The sequence below is a fragment of the Osmerus eperlanus genome, chromosome 8 (assembly GCF_963692335.1).
Source record: "Osmerus eperlanus chromosome 8, fOsmEpe2.1, whole genome shotgun sequence".
Taxonomy (NCBI): Eukaryota; Metazoa; Chordata; class Actinopteri; order Osmeriformes; family Osmeridae; genus Osmerus; species Osmerus eperlanus.
The window spans coordinates 7,608,883-7,629,655 of NC_085025.1; the positions used below are offsets into that span (position 1 = coordinate 7,608,883).

The window sequence follows — 20,773 nt, forward strand, 5'->3', positions numbered from 1 at the left end:
TCCCTGCTGTGGTTGTGTAGTTTTCCCGGTGCTTTCTGTGCAACACTCTTGTGGTCAGACTTTAGTTTATCTGCTGCTGCGGTCGGCCATCTGTTGATGTTGACACAAGCTCCAACGGATGCTGTCCTACACCTGCAAGCCTCAGTGTGATAAGGGGGTCGCACAGCCATACAATGTTTTCCTTGTTATAGAGCAAGTTGTCTAGATGTGTCAAGTGTGACCGATAACGAGTGGAGGCTTTGCTGATAGTTACCTACTGCTGTTAATCAATGTGGACAGAGATAGAATCATGTCTTTGCAGCCATCTTCTATTGTAATTTTCTATGAATATGAACATTTATATTTACATGCAATAAAAATACAAGATCATATAAAAACCTGACTAAAAGAGCACTGAAGTAACCTTCCTAGCTAACTACTGCCACCTAGTGTCGTGGTGAGAGTATTGGATCATACATTTACTGTACTTGGGGAGTCACAGCAAGCTCAGTCACATGCTCAGGTCCAGAGCCTAACCGTGCTAACCTGGCAGTCATCCGGCCTGGTCACATGGTGAGCCTTCAGAGAGGCTTCACATATGTGGAGAAAGAGGGTGTACACATTCACATTCATCAGAGTTTGGTATTAGCCCAAAACATATGAAACAATACGTTAATTGACTCAAATCGCATTTATTTTATATGATATCTGTGCATGTTCAATCAAAATTAAATACCAACATTATAAAAGCACACAGAAAATAGACATATAAACACATAGGAAATGGACAGAATCCTCTACAGCAAATGATTTGACTTCAAACATCATACATTCATTTGTCATATTCAGCTTAAAAAAAAAATATATATATAAATATAAAATATATATCGTAGTTTGGCGAAGTACAGAGTATGACAGAGTGCTAAAAGGGTCCTTCCCAGCCAACCGGTCAAAGAGTTGATCCTTTACAAAGAATCACAACTATGGTTCAACCTCTTTATATGGTCAATGCAGGACCACATCTCTGCTCCAACATGACTGAGTGACAGACAGCTGCGTAGACAATTCCATCTTTCCACCCTGGCTACCACTTTATTTCAGAGCCCACCTCAAGGTGCAGGGGATGAGGAAGGAGGACGAGGTGTGTGGAGAGCTAATGCAGGGTCTACGACTCCCAGCGGACATCATCCTTCCTCAGACTGGTGCAGAATCTCTGGGTCTCTCTGAGGAGCCGCAGGTTCTCCTGATTCGCCCCCTCCCGTCTAGACGCTGCCTTGACAGGGGAGGGCGCCGGAGCTCCGCCCCCAACCCCTCCCTTAGTCCTGCCGTCCTCACTGGTCGCAGGCCGGCGCGGAGCATTCTGGGGCTTGTTCTGTGTGAGCTTGTGGACCTGGGAGAAGACAGGAGAAAATATTGTTTATTTGGTTATCTTCCTATGATCTTCATAGTCTTCCTATTGTGCGTGTGCGGTACATACGGTATCCTGGTGTTTGCGCAGCTTGCTGATCTGGGCTCCCTTCTCCTCCATCCTTTTCACCAGCAGCTCCAGCTCTCTCTCCAGGTCCTCCCTCAGTTCCAGCCTGTGCGCCCCATCTATCTGACGAACCAGGTCCTGGTGCTCACTGGCAGACCCACGCAGACACATTACAACGTGTGCACAGTATTCGCATGTGGTACTAGGGGCTATGTAGATGCCCTGAGGTGTACTTACAAGCTCATCTGTCCTAGTTCATCCTGTAAGGCCAGCAGCAGGTCTGAGAGGGAGCCCAGGGAGGGAGCTGCGTGTCCAGGCCCAGGGTCCTGGCTGGGGGGAGAGGGGGAGGAGCCCAGGGGCTTGTGGAGCGCCCTCCTGGCCGCACAGCCGGACCTGCGCACGGAGCGCACCCTCTCGCACAGCTGGGGCTGGTGGTGCTTCATCATGTGGAGAACACTCTGCATGTTGGCGTGCACCGAGTGGCTGGGGCTGGTCGACTGAAATGGGGGTTAGGGTTATGTAATGCAAGTCAGTTACAGAGAGATGTGTCAGGAAGTAATTGACCTCCAGAACATATTCAAAGGCTCATGGGACGTAATATAGTGAACCTAGGTGAAGCTCAGGCTCACCGTCCCAGCTACGAAGGGCAGCAGTTTGGCCTTTGGGACACCTGGTGGCGCTATGGCATCCTGTCTCGTGGAGCTGCTTTTCTGAGGGAGACATGTCAAGACAACAGAGTCATGTTGAATGGCAAGAGTGCATGTAGATTCCTCACAGTTTTGGTTTATCTTTCATGCCTTTCTTTTTGTGTAATATGTCCCTGCCATTGCCATCATCGTGTCTTATATTGCAAAAACATTCAGTACATATCCATAATAATCCATCAGTTTTTGTCAACGGGATGTTTAGCAGTGGACGTACGCTGGAGGTTGTCTTAGATTTCTTCTTCTTCTTCTTTGGTTTGACCTCCTCAAAGACCGAGGGACACAGACGGAGGTTGCTCTCCAGCTCCCTCTGCAGCTAGGGACAAAAACAGCACCAATGGCCGAGTTACAGGACAGACTCCCCACAGTTACCGAGCGTGTGTGAGAATGACAGGTTATAGATACCTCATCTGCTTTCTCCTTTACTAGTTTGCGTTCATGTTCCTCTGCCAGCAGTTTCTGTTCCATCAGCTCAATCTTCCTCTGAGGAAAAGGAGAGAGGAACAGGATAACTAAGATAGCCTGACATTCTCCAGCACGATGACGGGTCGACACAAGTTCCAGGCAAACAACACTTGAAAGAAAGGAGGAGGCAGGTGGTTTCTGGTTGTGTCGGAGAAGCTCACTCACTGCAGCCACGGACTGAGTCTTGTTCAGTTTCAGACACTCCCTTTCCAGCATCTCCAGCTTCTCCAGCTGGAGGTGGTCCTCCGGGCTGCTCTGCTTCCACTGCCTCTGGAGGGAGGCCTGCCGGTGGGACAAAGACACACATGAGGAGGCTCCACACAAGTCAAAAGACTGGAAGCATTTTCTGTCAAGTTCAACAAGTGCCGGCTTTGTCTTCTCCGGTCTCTGATCTCAAGCCGGCTGAGTGGGAGGGGCGGCGCAGACAAGGAAGAGAAAATCACCTGTTTCTCAGTCAGAGCGCTTTTGTCCTTCTCGGCGTTCTCCACCATCTTTCTCATAAAGTCCAGCTGCTTCTCCAGGAGCTTACAGCGGGCCTCAGCTGACTGCAGCTGGCCCACCAGTTCTGTCACACACACACACAAACGATTGGACCTCTAAAATACCAGATGGACCGGGAATCAGAGATCCCACTTGGGCTCCTGTCCGTTCAGCTACCTTTCTTCCTGGAGACGTCAGCCCCTGCAGAGCTGTGAGGAGGCTGCTTCTGCACGGTGCTGGAGCTCTCATAGCTGTGGGCAGCCTGGGAGAACTGCATGACGTTCCTCTCAGCCTGCTTCCTCTCCAGTTCCAGGCGCTGGATCTTTTCCTGAAGGGTCTTGAGAGCAGTGATGACAGCTGCAGGATACATGATACAACACTGTTAATCTTCAAAGAGCAGACAGAAACCACAGCATCAAAATGGTTTTATATTTGTTGTCAGATATTACTCAAAAGCTTGGTTTGTATGTGCAAGTCATGGAGGATTATGATATTATTGACTATGACATTAAGGACGATGAAAAAGGTTGAACTATTTCTGGATTTTTATTATTTACCTTTACTGCCAGCATCAGGTGTAGTGCGGTCCCGGTTCATGTTGTTGGGATGGGGAGCAGGAGGTCCCTGCACACGTGAGGGAGGAAGAATCCTGTCCGGGGGCTTGTAGTAACTCCCGATGTAACTGTTTTTGGATGGAGAGTCGAGAACCTAGAACGGATTGAGACAGTGGACTTGTAGAATAACATCGAACTAGCCTACCTCAAAATTACACAATGAATTCACCACAGTTATAATGAACGAAATGACAACATCACACCATTAGCTCTGGTAGTGTGGGACTACAGAAACTAAACTAACGAAAAGCGTGCTAAAGCTAGCTATCTAGTTATATAGCTAGCTGGACATGTGTCGACACTGTTTGAAAAAAAGCTTGGAAACACACAACGAACGTTCCAGGAACACAAGCCACAAGCAAAACAAATTAATTGTTTTATCTAGCAAAACCTTTGACGTATGTATTGTAATGTTACTGCACTAGTAGAACTAACCCCAACGACATGACATAAAACGTTAGCTAACACAAAGGCCATCAAGTTCGCTATTTTAGCTAGTTAGGTAATAACTTTAGTATTAACAAAGTTGCTAGAATATCTTTCTAACCTGATCTTGATAAAACTCCATAAGGCTGTACGGTTGAAGATGAAAACCAAGAAACTTTTGAAATCACAAAAACAAATCTAATGCTTAGCCAGTTAGTTAGCTAACCAGGCATCTTGCCTACTGTAGGGTGCCAAGAGTTCTGCTAGCTTCTCAGTTGTCAGCAGGTTCTCACTTTTAAATTTCCCTCCACCGCGTTTCCTTTACCGCTCCCTGGTTCCGCCTGCGCACTAGCGCGTTGAGGGATTGAAGTCATATATTTCAGTTGTGTAACATTTTTCACACGTACGCCCCCCAATCCCACTGCACAAACACACACACACACACTGATATTTGAGCTATGTATAGTTAAACCAAGTAACAGTGTGAAGACTAATTAAGTCCCTTAGACGACATGAAAAGTTATTTCACAAACACATTTCCCTTGGTTTAGCCTACTCAAGAATCAGGTGTGTGTCTGTGTCTTTTTGTGTGTATGTGTCAGCACGGTGATCACAACACAACTGCTTAAGAAGTATGGTGTGGATAATAAATACCATGAGTCAGCAATGTATAAAAAGAAGCAATCTTCCATCAGGAGCTTCATTCAAGTCTAGGGCATGTGACTGCTGCTTGACAGGACAGACTGCTGTTTTGTACTGCATGGACCCCTAGCCAACATTTTCCTCCTCATCAAAATAGCATCATCCTCTTTATCAACCAAATATGCATGCACGACCAAACTGTGTAATACAATTATGGAATGATGACATTTGTCCAAAAACTGTCATTATCACTAGTGTTTGATATTCTATTGCTCTCTGCCTCTAAACTGTTAAAATTTCATTCATCTCCTAACATTTCACCCCTTGTCTTTGTTTGCAAATATCAATTTATTTTTTAACGAATGTGCAAGGATGTTTTCTGATAAACAAGAAGGAGAGGGGGGGCACCGACTCCCGAACATTTTGCCAGCACAACCGGGAATTGTAGTTTTAAACCGTCACATTTAATTAGCTATTGAACGGTCGAGCGTTTTTTGAAAGAATCAAACTCCCATGGACCCTTTGCTACACTATGAGGAACGCCTTGTACAACGCTCATTGGTCAAGATCTACATAAACTCCGCATACGCTGTCGTATTTGTCTGCCGATTGGACGCTTACTTTGTCAATCAATGTCAACCCAAGTCCACTGTGTAGAAATTCTGTTTCGGGTTATTCGATGCAGAGCGAAGACGTCCCACGGCTGCAAGACTTACCGATCTAAATAATGCGAATAAAGTAAGAATTTTTCAATGGCACTTTTTGTTTCTCAGTTATCCTCATATATGTGTGTATGGACTGATTCCTGTGGCAATAGTTATATATTCTTATCGCTTGTCACCTTTGAATGGTTTAAGGTTTGACTGAGTCAGAAAGAATTAGAAAAATGCAATATAGACTGTATGTACTGTACTTGTTTTGGTAGCGGGGTGTTTATTGCAGCTATGCAAATAGGCAGTGCCCTCCCTGGACCTGGAACATGCTTTCCTGAAATGGAGAATGACACAAACACAAAGTGCAACATTGCCATGATCATTGTCACAATAAACAAGCTTAACAAACGTTTGTGGAAAGTTGACTTATTGTCCTACACCATGAGTGCACAACTGCCTTAGCCTACTGTTAGTTTGCTAAACAACCTCTGTTATAGCCTATGCTCATGAACGGGGAACATTTGTCTTAATTTTGCTCAGTGTGTTGTTCTTTCTATTAGCCCAACAGGAGGAATTACTAGAATATGAATATGATGGACGATCAAGAGGACCAGGAAGCCGCGGGAAGATGGGATGCGCTCGGCAGCCGCGACGCTAGCTCCAGGGACGCGGCGATGGAGCACATACGTCAGGAGGTGATGCGGAAAGTGGAGAACATCGGTCCGATGCCAGTTTCCGAACCCTCGACCCCCGCCGGGACCGGGCAGACTACGAGCGACTTGAACGACGTCTTGGCCCGTCTCCTCATGCTATCCAAGCGTTGCCCCTTCGTTGATGTTAAAGAGCGTTGTCTGTGGCTTCTGCAGAGTGTACAGGTAGGACCTATAGCACCTTGAGCGCAAGTCACTGTGTGACCCTCAAGTTTTTTCCTGGTACTTATTATTTATCTCCCAGAAGTGCTCTACATGTCATAAAAGCCTATGTGCTTTTTATGTGGATGTGGAACAATGGTTAAGTGAGCATTTACCAGGCGTTGGATTTTATCAGCTGGATACAAACCATTTAGCCGAGGCAACATGGTAATTGTTCTCCTTGTGTGTAATAAGCTTACAGTCTTTCAATAATGCACTGTTATTACCCTCAGATTGTTGCATTATTACATGTGTGCTCTGGCAACGTATCACTACTGACAAGAGGGGCATCAAGCCATCTGATAGGTGAAGATTAATGAGCAGGCCTGTACACTGTGATGAAGAAACAGAACATTATGAACATTCCGTCACTATTAAGGTTCACCCAATGATATCTTAAAGCGTACAATTACAGACTAATCAGAGGTGCACCACGGCTGGAGTCATAAGAAGCTGGTATCATGACAGGTTTCAGGGGTAGTTACAGCACGTTATCCTACACAGAGCTAGAGAGCCAGTGTGCTGAGCAGGCCTTGTATCCTCTCCCTGCTATACGCATTGTCTGAATCCCAAACAAGAAACTGCTGCTGCAGATGACAGGTTATCCAGAGGCTAAAGACTGTTTAGAGTTGGGATTATACGGAAGTGTACTGTACTGTACGAGGAAAGAGAGAGGGAGAGAGGGGAAAAGAGTGAGTGAGAGAGAGAGAGAGAGAGAGAGAGAGAGAGAGAGAGAGAGAGAGAGAGAGAGAGAGAGAGAGAGAGAGAGAGAGAAAAAAAGAGAAAGAAATATATAGAAAGAGGAAGACAGAGAGAGAGGCAGAGAGAGAGAGACAGTGGTTTATACTGTGTTGCACTGGGGTGGTGGGTACATCGTCTGGTATTTCCACATTGTGCTAAGCTGTATTTGGATGGCCTGCCAAGGCTGCATTTATGAGTCGGCTCTCCAGTCCCACGGTTTCACCCCTCCTTTTCTCCTTATATCTCTCCTTGTCAGCGAATGATGGGGGGGAATAGTTAACAGTATGTAGACTGTCAACTCCCATCATGTTATGTGCCGCCTGTTTTTAACATGCAAAGACCAGATAACAAGGCTGTGTGTATACCTTCATAAATGTTTGTTCTGTGCCTTAAAAAGAGGATTTGGATGTAACAAATATGATGACATGACAAACATGGTATGCTGTGGTTGAGTAGAGTGCATGAGGAGCATGCATGGTGCATCATGGCAGCTTCCACGCTTAGCTCCTGTTATCTCCTATTATCTCCTGTTATCTCCTGGCACACCATCAATCTCGCTATCATTTCTTGCAAAGGGAACACAAAACAATGTCATACTGCAGTTGTTTGTTTTTCAACCCCCTCTCCCAGCTCCCCCGCCCCACCCCCTTCTCCAACTGCCTTGACTGGGTATGTAGGGCAAGCAGCACTGAGGGTCGCAGTGCTGGGGCGAGTGTGGTGTTGTGTTCCCCCAGGGTCGAAGAGGGCTAGAGGTGAAGGGGTGAAGGGGGGCAGGTCTATAAAAGGTCCATTGGGGAGGGGGCATTATGGTGGTGGTGGGGGGGGGGGGGGCGGAGGGGTTGAGTTCCCACAACACTGGGGTTAGCACTCTGGGGGCAAAACTGCTTAGCTATGCAGTTCAGCGGGCCTGGTCAACATAAGCAGATTCCGCCATAAGGTCACCAAGGGCTCGTTTGAACAGGGAGTCTCATTGAAACCTGTTGACTCAATGTATGTTGGAGTGCAGTGCATGCATGCATGCACGCACACACTCTCTCTTTCTTTCACAAACACAGACACACACACTCTCTCACGACCACGATCACTCTCATAAACACACGTACACTCTTACACACACACATGCTCTCTAACACACACAGACACACACACCAACTCAGACTTTTAACGCACACAAACAATAGTAAGTATTTGTTCTGAGTCTATGAAAGGGGTGGGCAGACTAAATTGGCTGCTTGTCTGTGGTTGCTGTGTTCGCTGGCCTTGTGGGATGAAAGGCTCTCAGTGCTGGCCTGCTGGACACAGACAGGAGGCTGTTTCTCTGGGTTATGTAGGCCTAATAACACCATTGTAGGCTAGCCCTCCAGTCCTAACCTGAACAAGAAGCAAAACAAGACCAGCTTCTCACTGTTTTGATGTTGAGTAGTGAGCCTGGGTTTTGTTCTGTGTTTGCAGAAGATGTGGGTGATCAGCAACAAAACAGACCTCACTGTTGAAACCACAACAGGCCAAAGGGAAGAGAAAGAGATAGAACCCCAGGCTTCTTTTCCTGTGTAATCCCTTGGCACCCGAATAGGTATAGCTTTCCAAATAGCTTTCAGACTATCCTCGTCTGAATCGAGCAGCTCTTGCCCAGGTTCAAGTGGAAGTGGATGCAGGAAGTTCAGAGCCCCATGATACCTTTCATTTTTTACACATACTTATTAGATCATTATGTTTGTTCAACTGGGCTCTGCAGCTATGGTCATAAACACTAGAGTGTGATTAATTAAATGTGTGGCATTGACCCACAAACAGACCAGCCCCCCTCCTTAGGAAACTAGGTGGGTCTAGGGGTGCTTCCTCTTTGTTGTTGTGGTTTTGTTTTTGGATGGAGGGAAGTGTGTTTTTAATGAGACAGAAGGTCTTTTTTTGTCCGACTAGAGTATAGACAGCACCCAGGAGATGCACAGAACAGGGGTGACATGGATAGGAGATTAGAATTCGAAGAGGAGTGTGTGAGCTATTATGGTCTTTGTTTTGTTTGTTCCAAAAGAGAGAACTGTGGACAGATGCTCTGCTCTCTGCTGCAGCTTTCTGAGAAGGCTTGGTCTCTTCAAGTTGAACTGAGATCAGTTCATAGAATCTGAGTTTGTTTCAGTGTAATAATGGTGGCAGAACTTTACTCCTGATCCTTTGTTTAGTGTGTGTGTGTTTTATGTGTGTGCGCATGTTTGTGTTTCATTATTGTGTGTTTCTCCTACTCTTGCTTATGGTATCAATAGAGAAGGAAAAAAAGAGGGATAGAAAGAGGGGGGAGAGAGAGGAATATAAATATGGGTAGACAGAGAGGGAGAAAAACAGCAGGACTATATGACAGAGGAAGTGAGAGAAACAAAGAGAGGGAGAGGGTGAGAACGTGAGGAAAAGAGAGGAGAGGGAGAGGGAGTCTGGGGTGGTTTGCTGGATTATCACTACTGGCAAAGCTCAAACCAGGTCAGGCAAATTACATGGAAGGGTGAAAACAAGAGGGTGCAGCAACATCTAGCCAGCCAGCCCAGACTACAGTCAACCAGCCAGTCAGATTACAGTCAACCAGCCAGTCAGATTACAGGCCAGCCAGTCAACTAGCCAGTCAACCATACTCCCAAACCAGACTCATAACCAGCTGTTAAATCAGCCGGCCAGACAGCCAGCAAGCACCTCCAGTCAACCATCTAGTTCAGCCAGCCAGCCAGCCCAGCCCCACGACCTTTGGCACAGTAACCACACAGCGAGAGAGCGATGCTCCGTGGATGGAGGGGTGAGATAGAGAAATAAAGCCCTGGATTCACAGCTGCCAGGCAGGAGGGAGGGTAGAGAGGGAAGGAGGGAAGGCAGGCAGAGGGGTTTGGGGTAGAGGGATTTATGGGTTTCTAGAATAATCTATATGATTATTAATATTATGTTATACATTTGTACGGACATTTCTTTTTTTTCCTTCTTTTTTTTGGTTAAAACTATGCATATATTACTTTACATTGTTCTATTCTATATATTTCAAGCTATGCATACAGTGCCTCTTGCAAAGGCTTGTGAAAAGATATTGTCTCAACATGTTTAAATAATGGAGACTTTCACATTGAGTCTCTGTTCATGGGAAAGCTTGTGGTTTGTAATGAATGGCTGCGGTTGTTAGGCCAGGCTTTGATATGTCTTTACCTCTAAGCTCTGGCTCATACCAACACAATACACCATGACACCCATGCTGTAGGCTTGTTTGAGACAGATATTATTGATTTGTCTTCTCCTTAAGGGTGCCTTAGCACTTAAAACATGCATTCAGGATATCTCCAACCCACTCTCTCTGCTGCCTCCATCATAATAGTTCTGGAAAGCCAAAAATCTTTTCATCCCGGTATGAAGGGAAGAGTGGGAGAGAGAGGGAAGACAGGATGAAGAGAGGGAATAGGCTTTTGCAGTTGTAGGGGCAGTTGCCACGGTGCCAGGGGCATGAGGGGCATGATGGGATGGCCTGTTGGCATGGTTACAACAGGGCTGTTCCAGGCCTGTGATGGTCAGAGGTATTCAGAGATTGAAAGAAGGAAAGAGAAAGGAAATATGAAGGACGGAGGGAGGGAGGATGGTCAGACCGAGCAGGATGGATGGAGCAAAGCCGTAAATGTCAGGGATGCAAAAGGGGGGCCATAAAGAGAGAGGGAGAAAAGGAGCCTGCAGTGGAAAAGTACCAGCTCCCTTCTACTGCAGTCTGGAGAGAGAGGAGGAGAAGCGGAGAGGGGGCAAGAAAGGAGAGAGACGGGGAGGGAAATGGGTGGAGGATCGAGAGAGAGTGACGGGACAGATAATAAAGAGGAAAAAAGCAAGGGGGAGAACAGAGAGTAGGTAGATAGATAGAGATTCAAAAAAAGGGAGGAGACTGGGAGGGAGAAAGAAATAAGAGTTTGAGAGAGGTAGAGAGAGAAAGGATCGAAAAACAGGTTGACGGGGGGTTAAAGAGATTGGGGCAATAGAGGGAGCGAGTGAGGGGAAAGAGTGGTGGGGGTTGGTTGGGGAGGGGGGGGGGTAAAGAGCAAGAGAGAGGAGGAGGAGAAGAACGGGCCCCAGGGAAGTGTTTGTGGAATGAGAAGCAGACCCAGAGAGGGATAGACATGCATACTGATGAGACTGGACCACGGATGGATAGAATACACACACACACACAGACATGCTGTTGGCCTCTCGAAATCCGCACTGCCAACCATTCCATACATACTAACACACACACACACCCATCCCACACGCATAACCATCAAAAAACGTTGATTCATTTGATTGAATGCGTGGTGGGATCACTGGCAAGTGATGGTGTGAGTTCAAATGGAAAGCACATTTTGGCTTGAACCTTTGCACCTCTATCTTCACTTTCCTTTAAACAGAACAGAAGACAATAGAGATGATTTAGTGTTGGTTGTACTGTCATTAGGTGTACAGGATAAACACTCAGCAGTGTGTAGGGGTGAACACTAGAGGGCACCAAACCTCCACAGGTAATCCTCTCTGCAACGGCCTCCTCTGGAGGGCTGGAATTTTCCATGCTGGAGTCTTACATGCATGCAATGACCTGCGCATGGTTGGTATTTTCTTCCTCCTGTTGCCCTAATACATGGGCTAACATCCAATTTGGTGTTTTTTGGTTGTTTGTTTCTGGCTGTGTGTGAGTTTGTGTGAGTCTCTTGGGTGTGTGTTTCTAGCTTTGTGTGTGTCTTTGTGCATGTTTTGTCTGTGTGTACGTGTATTTGTGTGTAACTCTAGTTGTCCGTGTATTTGTGTATGTGTTGGTGTGTGTCTCTGGCTGTGTGTGTATGTGTATCTAGAATGTCCCTGTGTGTTTTTGTGTGTGTACAGTATAAAGATGTCTGTGTGTGTGTGGTATTGTTTCAGCCTCCCTGTAGAGTGGTTGGGGGTATTGTGTGTTTTCCTCCGGTGTATTGTCCCAGGCAGTGTGTGTCTATGTGTGTGTATGAGAGTGTATGCATATGTGTGAGAGCATGTGTGTGTATATGTTTATATTGCAGGGGCCAGTTTGTCATGATGCTGACAGTTTGACACCACAGGCCCCCCTTGTTCCCATAGTCTCTCACCTCTGACCCCAGGTCAGCAGTCCCACTTCCCCACTGCAACAAGACCAGGACACACACTGTGTGTGCGTCCCTGTGTGTACGTGTGTTTCTCCCAGAATCTAATATTAGGGCACAGGTTTAGAGTCTGTGAGTGTGTGTGTGTGTGTGTGTGTGGTGTTTGTGGTGTGTGTACAGAGTGGGCCTATGTGTGGTGTGTTATTTTTGCTTGTGTTAGTTTAAGGCAGGAACTCGCCCATAGCTGTATGGCTCTGGTGCACTGGACCCTACCGGGGGTATTAAGGGTCAAACTCAAAACTGATACTCCTCTCTGCACTTTCAGAGCTAACTACTTGTCTGAGTATGAAAGTGCAGTATGTTTGATTGTTTAATCTTCAGCTATAGATGTACTTATTTAGATTGTGGCTGTGGGTATTGTTGTTGCTGGTGTTGTAGTTGTGGGTCCTGGGAACCTAACCCCAACTGTACCAAAATACCCCTGAGGGGATGGGACACCCTGGTGTGTCGGTCTGCATGTCTGTCTGAAGTTAAAAGCAGTGTGTGTGTGTGTGTGTGTGTGTGTGCCTGTGTCATCCCCCGCGTGGTGACAGTCATGGCCTCTGGACACGCCATGTGAGTCTTGTGTGTCTGAAGCAGGGCATTAACACACTATTGTAACTCACACACACGTGCACACAGAACTCACACACACATTCACTGAACACACACACTTACACGTGCACAGACACCATACCACATACACACACACACACACACACACACACACACACACACTGGCAGACACACACACTAACAGACACATGTATCAGGGAGGAAGTGATGGAGTTCCTCTTTTGTCAAACCAGCCTTTTGTTTTACAAAGGTAAAGGCTTGAAAAAACAAAAAATGTAATCCAAAAAAGTAGCTGTTTTTGTGTCAGATTATGTTGAATTGTTTGTGCATATGGGCCTGTGCGTGTGTGTTCTGTTAGTGTGTGTTATTACCCTGCCTCAGTCACACTGTGGCAACTTATTATTAGATTTGTTTTTGGTATGTGTGTGTGTGTCTGTTTGTGTGTATGCGGGTTGACAGTGTGAGTATGAAATATCTCTAACTGACATTTTGGTATGTTGGCTTGTGTGTATGTGTGTGTGTCAGCTAACTCCTGATAATCAGTACTGGTTGTCCTAAACCAACTAGGGGTTTGCTTTTCTAAACACAGTGTATTACAACCCCCCCCCCCCCCCCCCCAACACACACTCCAGATAACCACAACCAAGCAGTCCAGTGCTCTCTGGGATGCTTGGCATGTTTTAGTGATGCGTACAGGATGGAGTAATGACAGGTGTTCCTGAAGGAGTGTGTGTCGGACAGATTTCAGGTGGATCAGATGATGACACACTATGTTATCTGTCCCAGGAGCTAGAGTCAAACTTTGACCTTTAGCAATTGGCAGCCTTGACAAAGTTAGCTATGGTGTTTTTCATGGCCTAGCCCCAGCCCTTACTCAACTCCAGCTCTGGCACCAACCCTAAACTCAGCATCAGGCCCATTGGTCTCCATCCAGTCACACCAGAGGTGAAGTTATCTATTGAAGCCTGTGGTTTTTCTCATTGAAGCTCACAGTTGTGACGTTTGTGACACTGAGGTAAGGACAATACAAACAGTTCTTATGTCTTGTAAACAATCAGAACATAGCTTACACCCTCCTCCACACCCCTACCAACCATCAGGTCGGCCCCTTAAATCCTCTTGCAGAGGTGAGTACACCGCTGGCCTTTGTGAAGTAGTCTGGAAGGTGTGTGTGTGAGAGCTTATGTTACTGTTGATAAGAACCAGGTATAAGATCTGCCCAAGTTCTGAACTGTGTTTCTCCAGTTGTACAGCTGAGAGGACAGAGTGTACATACAGCCGAAGGCTCTAAACAAGAGGAGATGTTTGGAAACCATAAAACAATGCTGCCTGTTAGACGTAAGTAAGACGAATGGGGAGGGGAGGAAGCAGAGGAGGGATGGGGGGTGGGGGAGGCAGTAAAAGAGAAGGGGAGAGGGAGAAAGAGAGAGAGAGAGAGAGAGAGAGAGAGAGAGAGAGAGAGAGAGAGAGAGAGAGAGAGAGAGAGAGAGAGAGAAGAGTGGTGGAAACAGTAGGTCATGGAGAGGAGAGGGGTAAAAGAGAGGTTATAGCAAATGACAAGATATAAAAAGGAGAACGTCAGAATAGGCTGGAAAGAGGAGCGAAGGAAGGATAGAACGCGGATGAGGTAGTGGAAGGAGATGGGGTAGAAGGGTGGAAGGGGAGGAGAGGAAGGGAGCGGATTGAGGAGGGGGAACGAGAAAAAGAATGCCAACGGAAAAGATTCAGGGTGGGGTTTGGACCAGAGAAAGAGGGAGAAGAGGGTACTGACTTCTATGCAGTGACATGTTTACTGGTGAAGAGAGCGAGAGGAAGAAGGCAGACAGTCAGATAGACAGAAGAAGGAAATTGAGAGAAAGAGTCAGAGAGGCTTGGAGGAGAGACAGAGAACAAAAGAGGGGCATGTAGAAAGAGAAAAACAACTTCTTCTTCTGTGATTTTCTGGCAACGTGCCAGCCTTCCTATGCGTTCTATAAGATGCCAAGCATGTTGCAGTAAACAACCAACCTCAATCAATCCAGTCTTATATGGGACCAGCCCAATAGCAGCACACTGACTGGTTGAATGGCTGTTTGGAAGACTGGTGAGATGGCTTTCTGACTAGTTGAATGACTGGTGGATGACTGGTGGATGGTTAGCTGGCAGGTTGGCTAACTGAGGCACGGCACTGCCAAGCCTGATCCAGGAGCAGGCTACCACACATGCTAGCCTTCTACTTCAGATCAGTCAGTGATGGCTCTCCACACTTACCTTCAGGATAAAGGATCTCTGTCCGCCATCAAAGACAATTTGGATTGGAGGGTTTCATGGAGTAAAGCGAATTGATTAACCAAAAAAAAATGCACTGCCCTGTTAATATATGATGGGGGGTTTAGAAAGAGAGGATGAGTAGAGCGAGTAGAGTAGAGTAGCTACCTCTGTCAGACAGGCAGAATGTGTGCCAAACTGGCGTGTGTGTAGCGTAGAGGGTTTAGGTTTTGCGTTTGAACTCCTGTGTGTCAGTTACAGCTGCTGTGTGCTGGACTGGGTGATTTCTCCATGCGGGCTGGCCCTACTGACCAACTGAGAACTTGTTCTGAACATGTGAAGTTCTCACTGGAGAAAAACAGGTCACCAGGTAAACACTGAGTGTGTGGGAGGGGGTGGGTGAGACAGCACGGTCGCAGGATGTTTCAGAAATAAAGAGTGACTGTGAAATACCTGCTGTGTGTATGTGTGTATGTGTGTGTGCAGGCTGCAGGTGTGTGTGAAGGTGACCATACAGACGTGAAGCTCCTCAAAACATACTGTGACCCCCCCCCCCGCACACACGCACACACGCGCACACACACACATTGGACAACCGTGTAAGTTCAGAAACACAACCTGGCCCCAGGCCGCGGCTCCAGCTTGTTATGAGCTTGGACCCATAATCCTCCAGGAGGTCTGGCTTCACTAGTAGATCATTATCTTATTCATGGATTGATCCCAGCGACTTGCTGAAGCACAATGCCACACCCTGAGATCCAGATTGTTCTTGGAGAGTTCTTGGTTTTTAGACAAACAGAAAAACAAGTTTGTTGTGCAATGCTCTTCTTCAACATGAGGGATAGATGGGGAGATATTTGTGTTTTCTTCCAGGCAGTTTGTTTTAGGGCTCTGTGCCAACATTGTGATTGGTATGTAGATAACTCTGTGTGTGTGTGTCTGCCTTTGTGCTGTTCAATTTGTATCTGTATGACAGTACAGATATATAAGTATATACTTAAGAGTGTGTGTGTCTTAAACGTTGTATGTGTGTGTGAAACCCCCACCCCCCCTCCACTTGTTGTTGGCTGCATCTAGAGTCTTGTTGATCAGGTGTGAACAGATTTAAACAGTACAGATTGTCCTTTCCTCGCTGTGGACCATCCACACCCTGTAACCAGCTTACTCAGTAACTGTGTGTGTGTATGAGATCAGGCTCCTCCCTACTGTGGGCATGCCTCCAAAGCCCATTAATGGTCCTGACCTCTCCTCTATCGGCTCCATCCATCATTCTGAAGACGTAGGAAACAGAGCGAGGGGGAGAGAGAGAGAAGGAGAGAGGGAGGGAGGGAGTGAGAGGGCGAGAGGGAGAGGGCGAGAGCAGCAAAACAACAACTGTCGTTCAACAGAAGGAAAGGGTGGCTCCTCCCACCAGTCTCTCCCATTGGCTCAGAAGGACAGCCTGAGCAAGCTGTGATTGGGCATATGGAGACACACCTCTGTATTCCGTTTGTGTTCAACAGGAAGGGAACATAGCTCACAGTCAGGGGGTCTTTGGAGGAAACAGAACGGGATGGGGGGGGGGGGTTGTGTTGGAGGGAGACCGAGGGATTGGGGTTTGTGGGGGGGGGGGGGGGGGCAACAGACAGTTTCTGGAAAACCTCCATTGGATGCTTTTCAAAAACTTCTAGGAAACCGGCTGTGTGTTTGCCTTGTGTGTGTGTGTGCTCTTGTATGGGTTTTAATGTGTGTGTGTGTGTGTGTGTTTGTGTGTTTATAAACTAAACCAGCTTGGCCTAATTTAGTCAGCAGTATTTATGGGCCCCTCGACTGCCTCTCTGTTTCCTCTCCACCTCTCCCCCTCTCTTCTTCTTCTCCTCTCCCCCTCTCTTCCTCTCTTCCTCTCCCCCTTTCCCTCTCTCTTCTTCTTCTCCTCTACCCCTTTCTCCCTCTTCCCTCGTCCTCTCCTTCTCTACTTCATCTACTCCTTAGACACTAGCTCCCATGTATGTGTATGAGTGTGTTTGTTTGAGTGTGTATAGGCCAATCACATGTGCCCATTCCTAGGTTATGAAAGAAAATACCAGCAGTGTCATCCTATCCCTGTATACCATATGAGGAAGAGGGTGTGTATGTATTTTATGAACTATGACATCCAGGAGGCTGGCGGTGGAGGAGGGGTTTAGGGTTATTAGAGGTTAGTGTTTGTGTCTGTGTGTGTGTGTGTTTGTATTTTATAAAGCATGGGGCCCCTTCCACCATGTGACCCAGAGAAGTTCAGCCATAACTCTTACGTCACCTAGATACCCAACCTCCACACACACACACACACGCACACACACGCGCACACACACACACACACACACACACACACACACACACACACACACACACACACACACACATAGACATACACACACACATAGACATACACACACATACTGTACACCTCTTTATGCAACCCCCCCTTCCTTCTGTCTAAACTGTTTACCAGGTGTCACTGCTGAAGTGGCAGGTGTGGACGAAGATCTGCATGTATATAGTTTGTGTGCGCGTAGTGTGTGTATAGTGTCTGTACAATGAGTCTGTGGAGTGTGTATGTGCATGTCTGTGTATGGAAATGTTCGGTATGCTTGCTCCCATACCGCGTACCAGGCAAAGTTAGCATTCTCCAACAAAGACGTCTCTGTTGTGTCAGAGGGATGGTGGAAAGAAACCGAAATTGAGAGAAAGAAAGAGAGATGGAGATAAGGGAATGAAGAGATGTGGAGCGGTAAGGGGAAAACAAACTGACTGATTAGTCTCCACTAACACTGTTAGTGCTAGACTAGGCTTATAGGAAGCTTAGCGTGTTTGCGGTATTGTGTGTATGTGTGTGTCTTTGTATTGTGTGTGTACATGTATATAGTATTACTGTACTGATCCCCGGCATGTGTGTGAATAGACTTACCCTACAGAAGATTGCTCTCAGCTCTCAGTTGTTTAATGTGAGTCATGTACACTCTATTCATTGCACCCTCCTGGCCCGCACACACACACACACACACACAGTGTCTCCAGAAGGTTGACATCAGAGCATGTAGTAGTGTACATGTGGTCTGTACATTCCTTAGACACCGCCCACCCCTCCTACTTCTCCTCATCCTCCTTCTCCTCCTCTTCCTCCTCCTCCTCCTGTTGATGACTGAGCAGAACCGAACAAAGAGAACTCTCTGTACCTGCAGGTCTGTTTACCTCGCAGGTCAAAGGTTGTGCGGCTTCACTTGACAGACCTAAAACTGTCGTACACACATTAAACCGCCTCATGTATAGGTGATTGTAGGCAGGGCATTGGAAACATACCCAGGTGGTTATAAACTCCTGTCATTGCTCTCAGATGCATATGTGTGTGCATGTGATATGTGTGTGAGTGTGTATGTGTGTGTGTTTACAGTGAGTTTGCAGTTTTTGCACTGTGTTTTCAGTTTCACTGAGTTTTTCATGTTTATGAATAGGAAGGCATACTTTGTTTTGCATTGGCATGTGTGTCTGTAGGCATGATTTGTGTCTTTTTATATGCAAACACTATAACTAGCGATGTGTGTGGTTTAGTGTGTGGCACTAGTGTATGTGTGTCAGCATGCTTGTGTGGTTGTGTGTGTGTATCAGGGGCCTCTCTGTCACTGTGCCCCACAGACCCCTGCTGGTTTAAACCAGTTCCTTGGTTGCTGTTGGGTCCAACTGCGCTACATAAAGCACCGTGCAGTAACAGAAGTGTGGTGGTGTGTGTGTGTGTGTGGGGTGGACTGTCCTGGCCTCCATGCAGGGTTTTGATGGGGACACACCCAGTAGCACACTAATGCTGCTACTTTATACTGACTAGATCATAGGGATGCTCGACATAGCGTTTGCATAAGGTTAGTGTGTGTGTGCGCACGTATGTGTGGGTATTTGTGTATGTGTGGGCATTGGTGTTCGTGAGTGTGTGTGTTTCACAGGAAGTGGGGTCTGCAATGTTCACCCCTACAGGAAGTAGGTAGAGTGGGTTAGGTGTCGCCTGTGCTTGCAGGGGAAGTCCCAGTATGATCACAGCTGTGTGAAAAGGTGACATCTACTGTACATGCACACATAGGCCATGATATGGAGGCCTGTCCTAGCTGTATGGATACCTGCCCCAACTACATACTCAGACCAGACTAGCTAAATAGGGCTTCATGTCTCTTCCCATCTTTATCACTTGCTCCAATCTGTCATGCACTTTCTCCTTCTCCTCTCTCTGTCACTCTCTCTCTCTCTCTCTCTCTCTCTCTCTCTCTATTCTTCTCTTTTTGTCTCTGGTCTTTTGCCTTTCTGTCTATTTCTCTGTCTCTTTCTGTTTTTTTTTTGTCTGGCTCTCCCTCACTTTGCTTCCCCCCCCCCCCCCTCTCTCTCTCTCTCTCTCTCTCTCTCTCTCTCTCTCTCTCTCTCTCTCTCTCTCTCTCATGCAAGCTGGTATGAAGGTCTAGTTGTTGTTGTAGGCAGTTGGCGGTGGGCTTTCCTGTCCAAACAACCTAACGCTGAGGTGGCAGAGCTGTGGAGGGAGAAAGAGAAACAGAGAGTGAGATAAGGACACATGGGGAGTTGAAGATAGATGAGACAGTGAGAGAGATAAAGAGAGGTCAGACTGGGTTTGGTGACCAGTTAGCTTGGTAGAGACGAGGGCGGGGGGTTTCAGGAAACTGGGGGGCATGGGAGATGGGCGAGGGCCACAGGGCTCTTCCTCTGGCACTGTCGGACGACACAGACGGACACACACACACAAACACACACAAACACACACAACACACACACAACACACACAGCTGGAGAGTTAGTTTGCAGTCTTCTTCATATGAAGTCATGTAACCTTTGACCCCCATTGCCACCCTCAAGGTAGTTTGAGTAACCCCTTCCACTCCCACTCCCATCCTATCTCCTCCTTTCCTGACCTATCTTACCCTCTTCTACCCTCTCACCCCTTCTCTCACCCAATCCTACCCTCTGAGGATATGTGGGAGTGTGTTTGTATGGGAGTGTGTGTGAATTTGCCTGTGTGTGTACGGAAGGGGTGGAGGTGGGGGGGTTACATCCCCTGGGATATGACGCTTCTGTGACATATTGAACTGGCCTTAACTGTTAGGTCTTGTGAACAAGGTGAGTTTTGGTGTGTTTCTCTGTGTGTGTGTTTGTGTGTGTCTGTGTGTGTGTGTTCTGTGTGTGTTCTCCCCGTTGTTTAACAGATGGCCCTGTGTTTTGGACATTTTCAACGATGACCTCATATTATCTTGATCGGCAGCAGAGGCTGCGGTCTCAGTCGCCATGGGGACATAGATAAAACACACGACAGTTTCTGGAAGGAGGGAGCACATGAGAAAGGGAAATGTTGGGGCCTTCAGGAAAGCGAGCAAGACAGAGAGAGAGAGAGAGAGAGAGAGAGAGAGAGAGAGAGAGAGAGAGAGAGAGAGAGAGAGGGTATAGGGGTTGTGGGAGAGAGATAGAGAAAGACAATTGGGGAAGAGAGAGACAGATAGAGGATGGGGAAGAGAGAGAGGATGGGGGAAGTTAGGGGGTGTGGTTGTTTTGGCAGGTAGCCTGTGCAGCTGCTTCATAGAAGCAGCCCCTACTCACTGGGAAAGGGCCTCACACACAAACATACCCCAAACCACACACAGATGCACACATGCGCACACACACAAGCAGACCTTCATCTTGCCATTCTCTTCTCTCACACTGCTCCTAGAATATTGTGAAGGAAA

At 47.0% G+C, this 20,773-nt stretch overlaps 2 protein-coding genes across 2 annotated transcripts in view; one reads left to right on the plus strand and one right to left on the minus strand.

Moving 5' to 3' along the window:
• Positions 1–657: 657 nt before the first annotated feature.
• Positions 658–4,452, minus strand: cep57l1 (centrosomal protein 57, like 1). Its single transcript, XM_062468447.1, has 11 exons — positions 4,264–4,452; positions 3,660–3,810; positions 3,280–3,459; positions 3,066–3,187; positions 2,788–2,904; positions 2,563–2,640; positions 2,375–2,473; positions 2,083–2,163; positions 1,691–1,950; positions 1,457–1,601; positions 658–1,369 (listed from the first exon to the last, which is right to left on the minus strand). The coding sequence occupies exons 1-11, from the start codon at positions 4,282–4,284 to the stop codon at positions 1,145–1,147; spliced, it is 1,479 nt and encodes a 492-aa protein (XP_062324431.1). The 5' UTR covers positions 4,285–4,452; the 3' UTR covers positions 658–1,144.
• A 1,002-nt stretch (positions 4,453–5,454) lies between these two features.
• The window catches only part of sesn1 (sestrin 1), a 36,633-nt gene continuing 21,314 nt past the window's right edge, over positions 5,455–20,773 (plus strand). Inside the window, exons 1-2 of the mRNA XM_062466997.1 lie at positions 5,455–5,522; positions 5,998–6,312. Coding sequence (XP_062322981.1) covers positions 6,022–6,312 — 291 coding nt within the window. The 5' untranslated portion in view covers positions 5,455–5,522; positions 5,998–6,021. The remainder of the gene's footprint in view (positions 5,523–5,997; positions 6,313–20,773) is intronic.

Coding starts and splice junctions, on each gene's coding strand:
- cep57l1 (XM_062468447.1), bottom strand. CDS start 4,284: ATGGAGTTTTATCAAGATCAG. Junction 1,951..2,082: donor TGCCCTTCGTAGCTGGGACG/GTGAGCCTGAGC, acceptor CCCCCATTTCAG/TCGACCAGCCCCAGCCACTC. Junction 1,370..1,456: donor TGCGCAAACACCAGGATACC/GTATGTACCGCA, acceptor GTCTTCTCCCAG/GTCCACAAGCTCACACAGAA.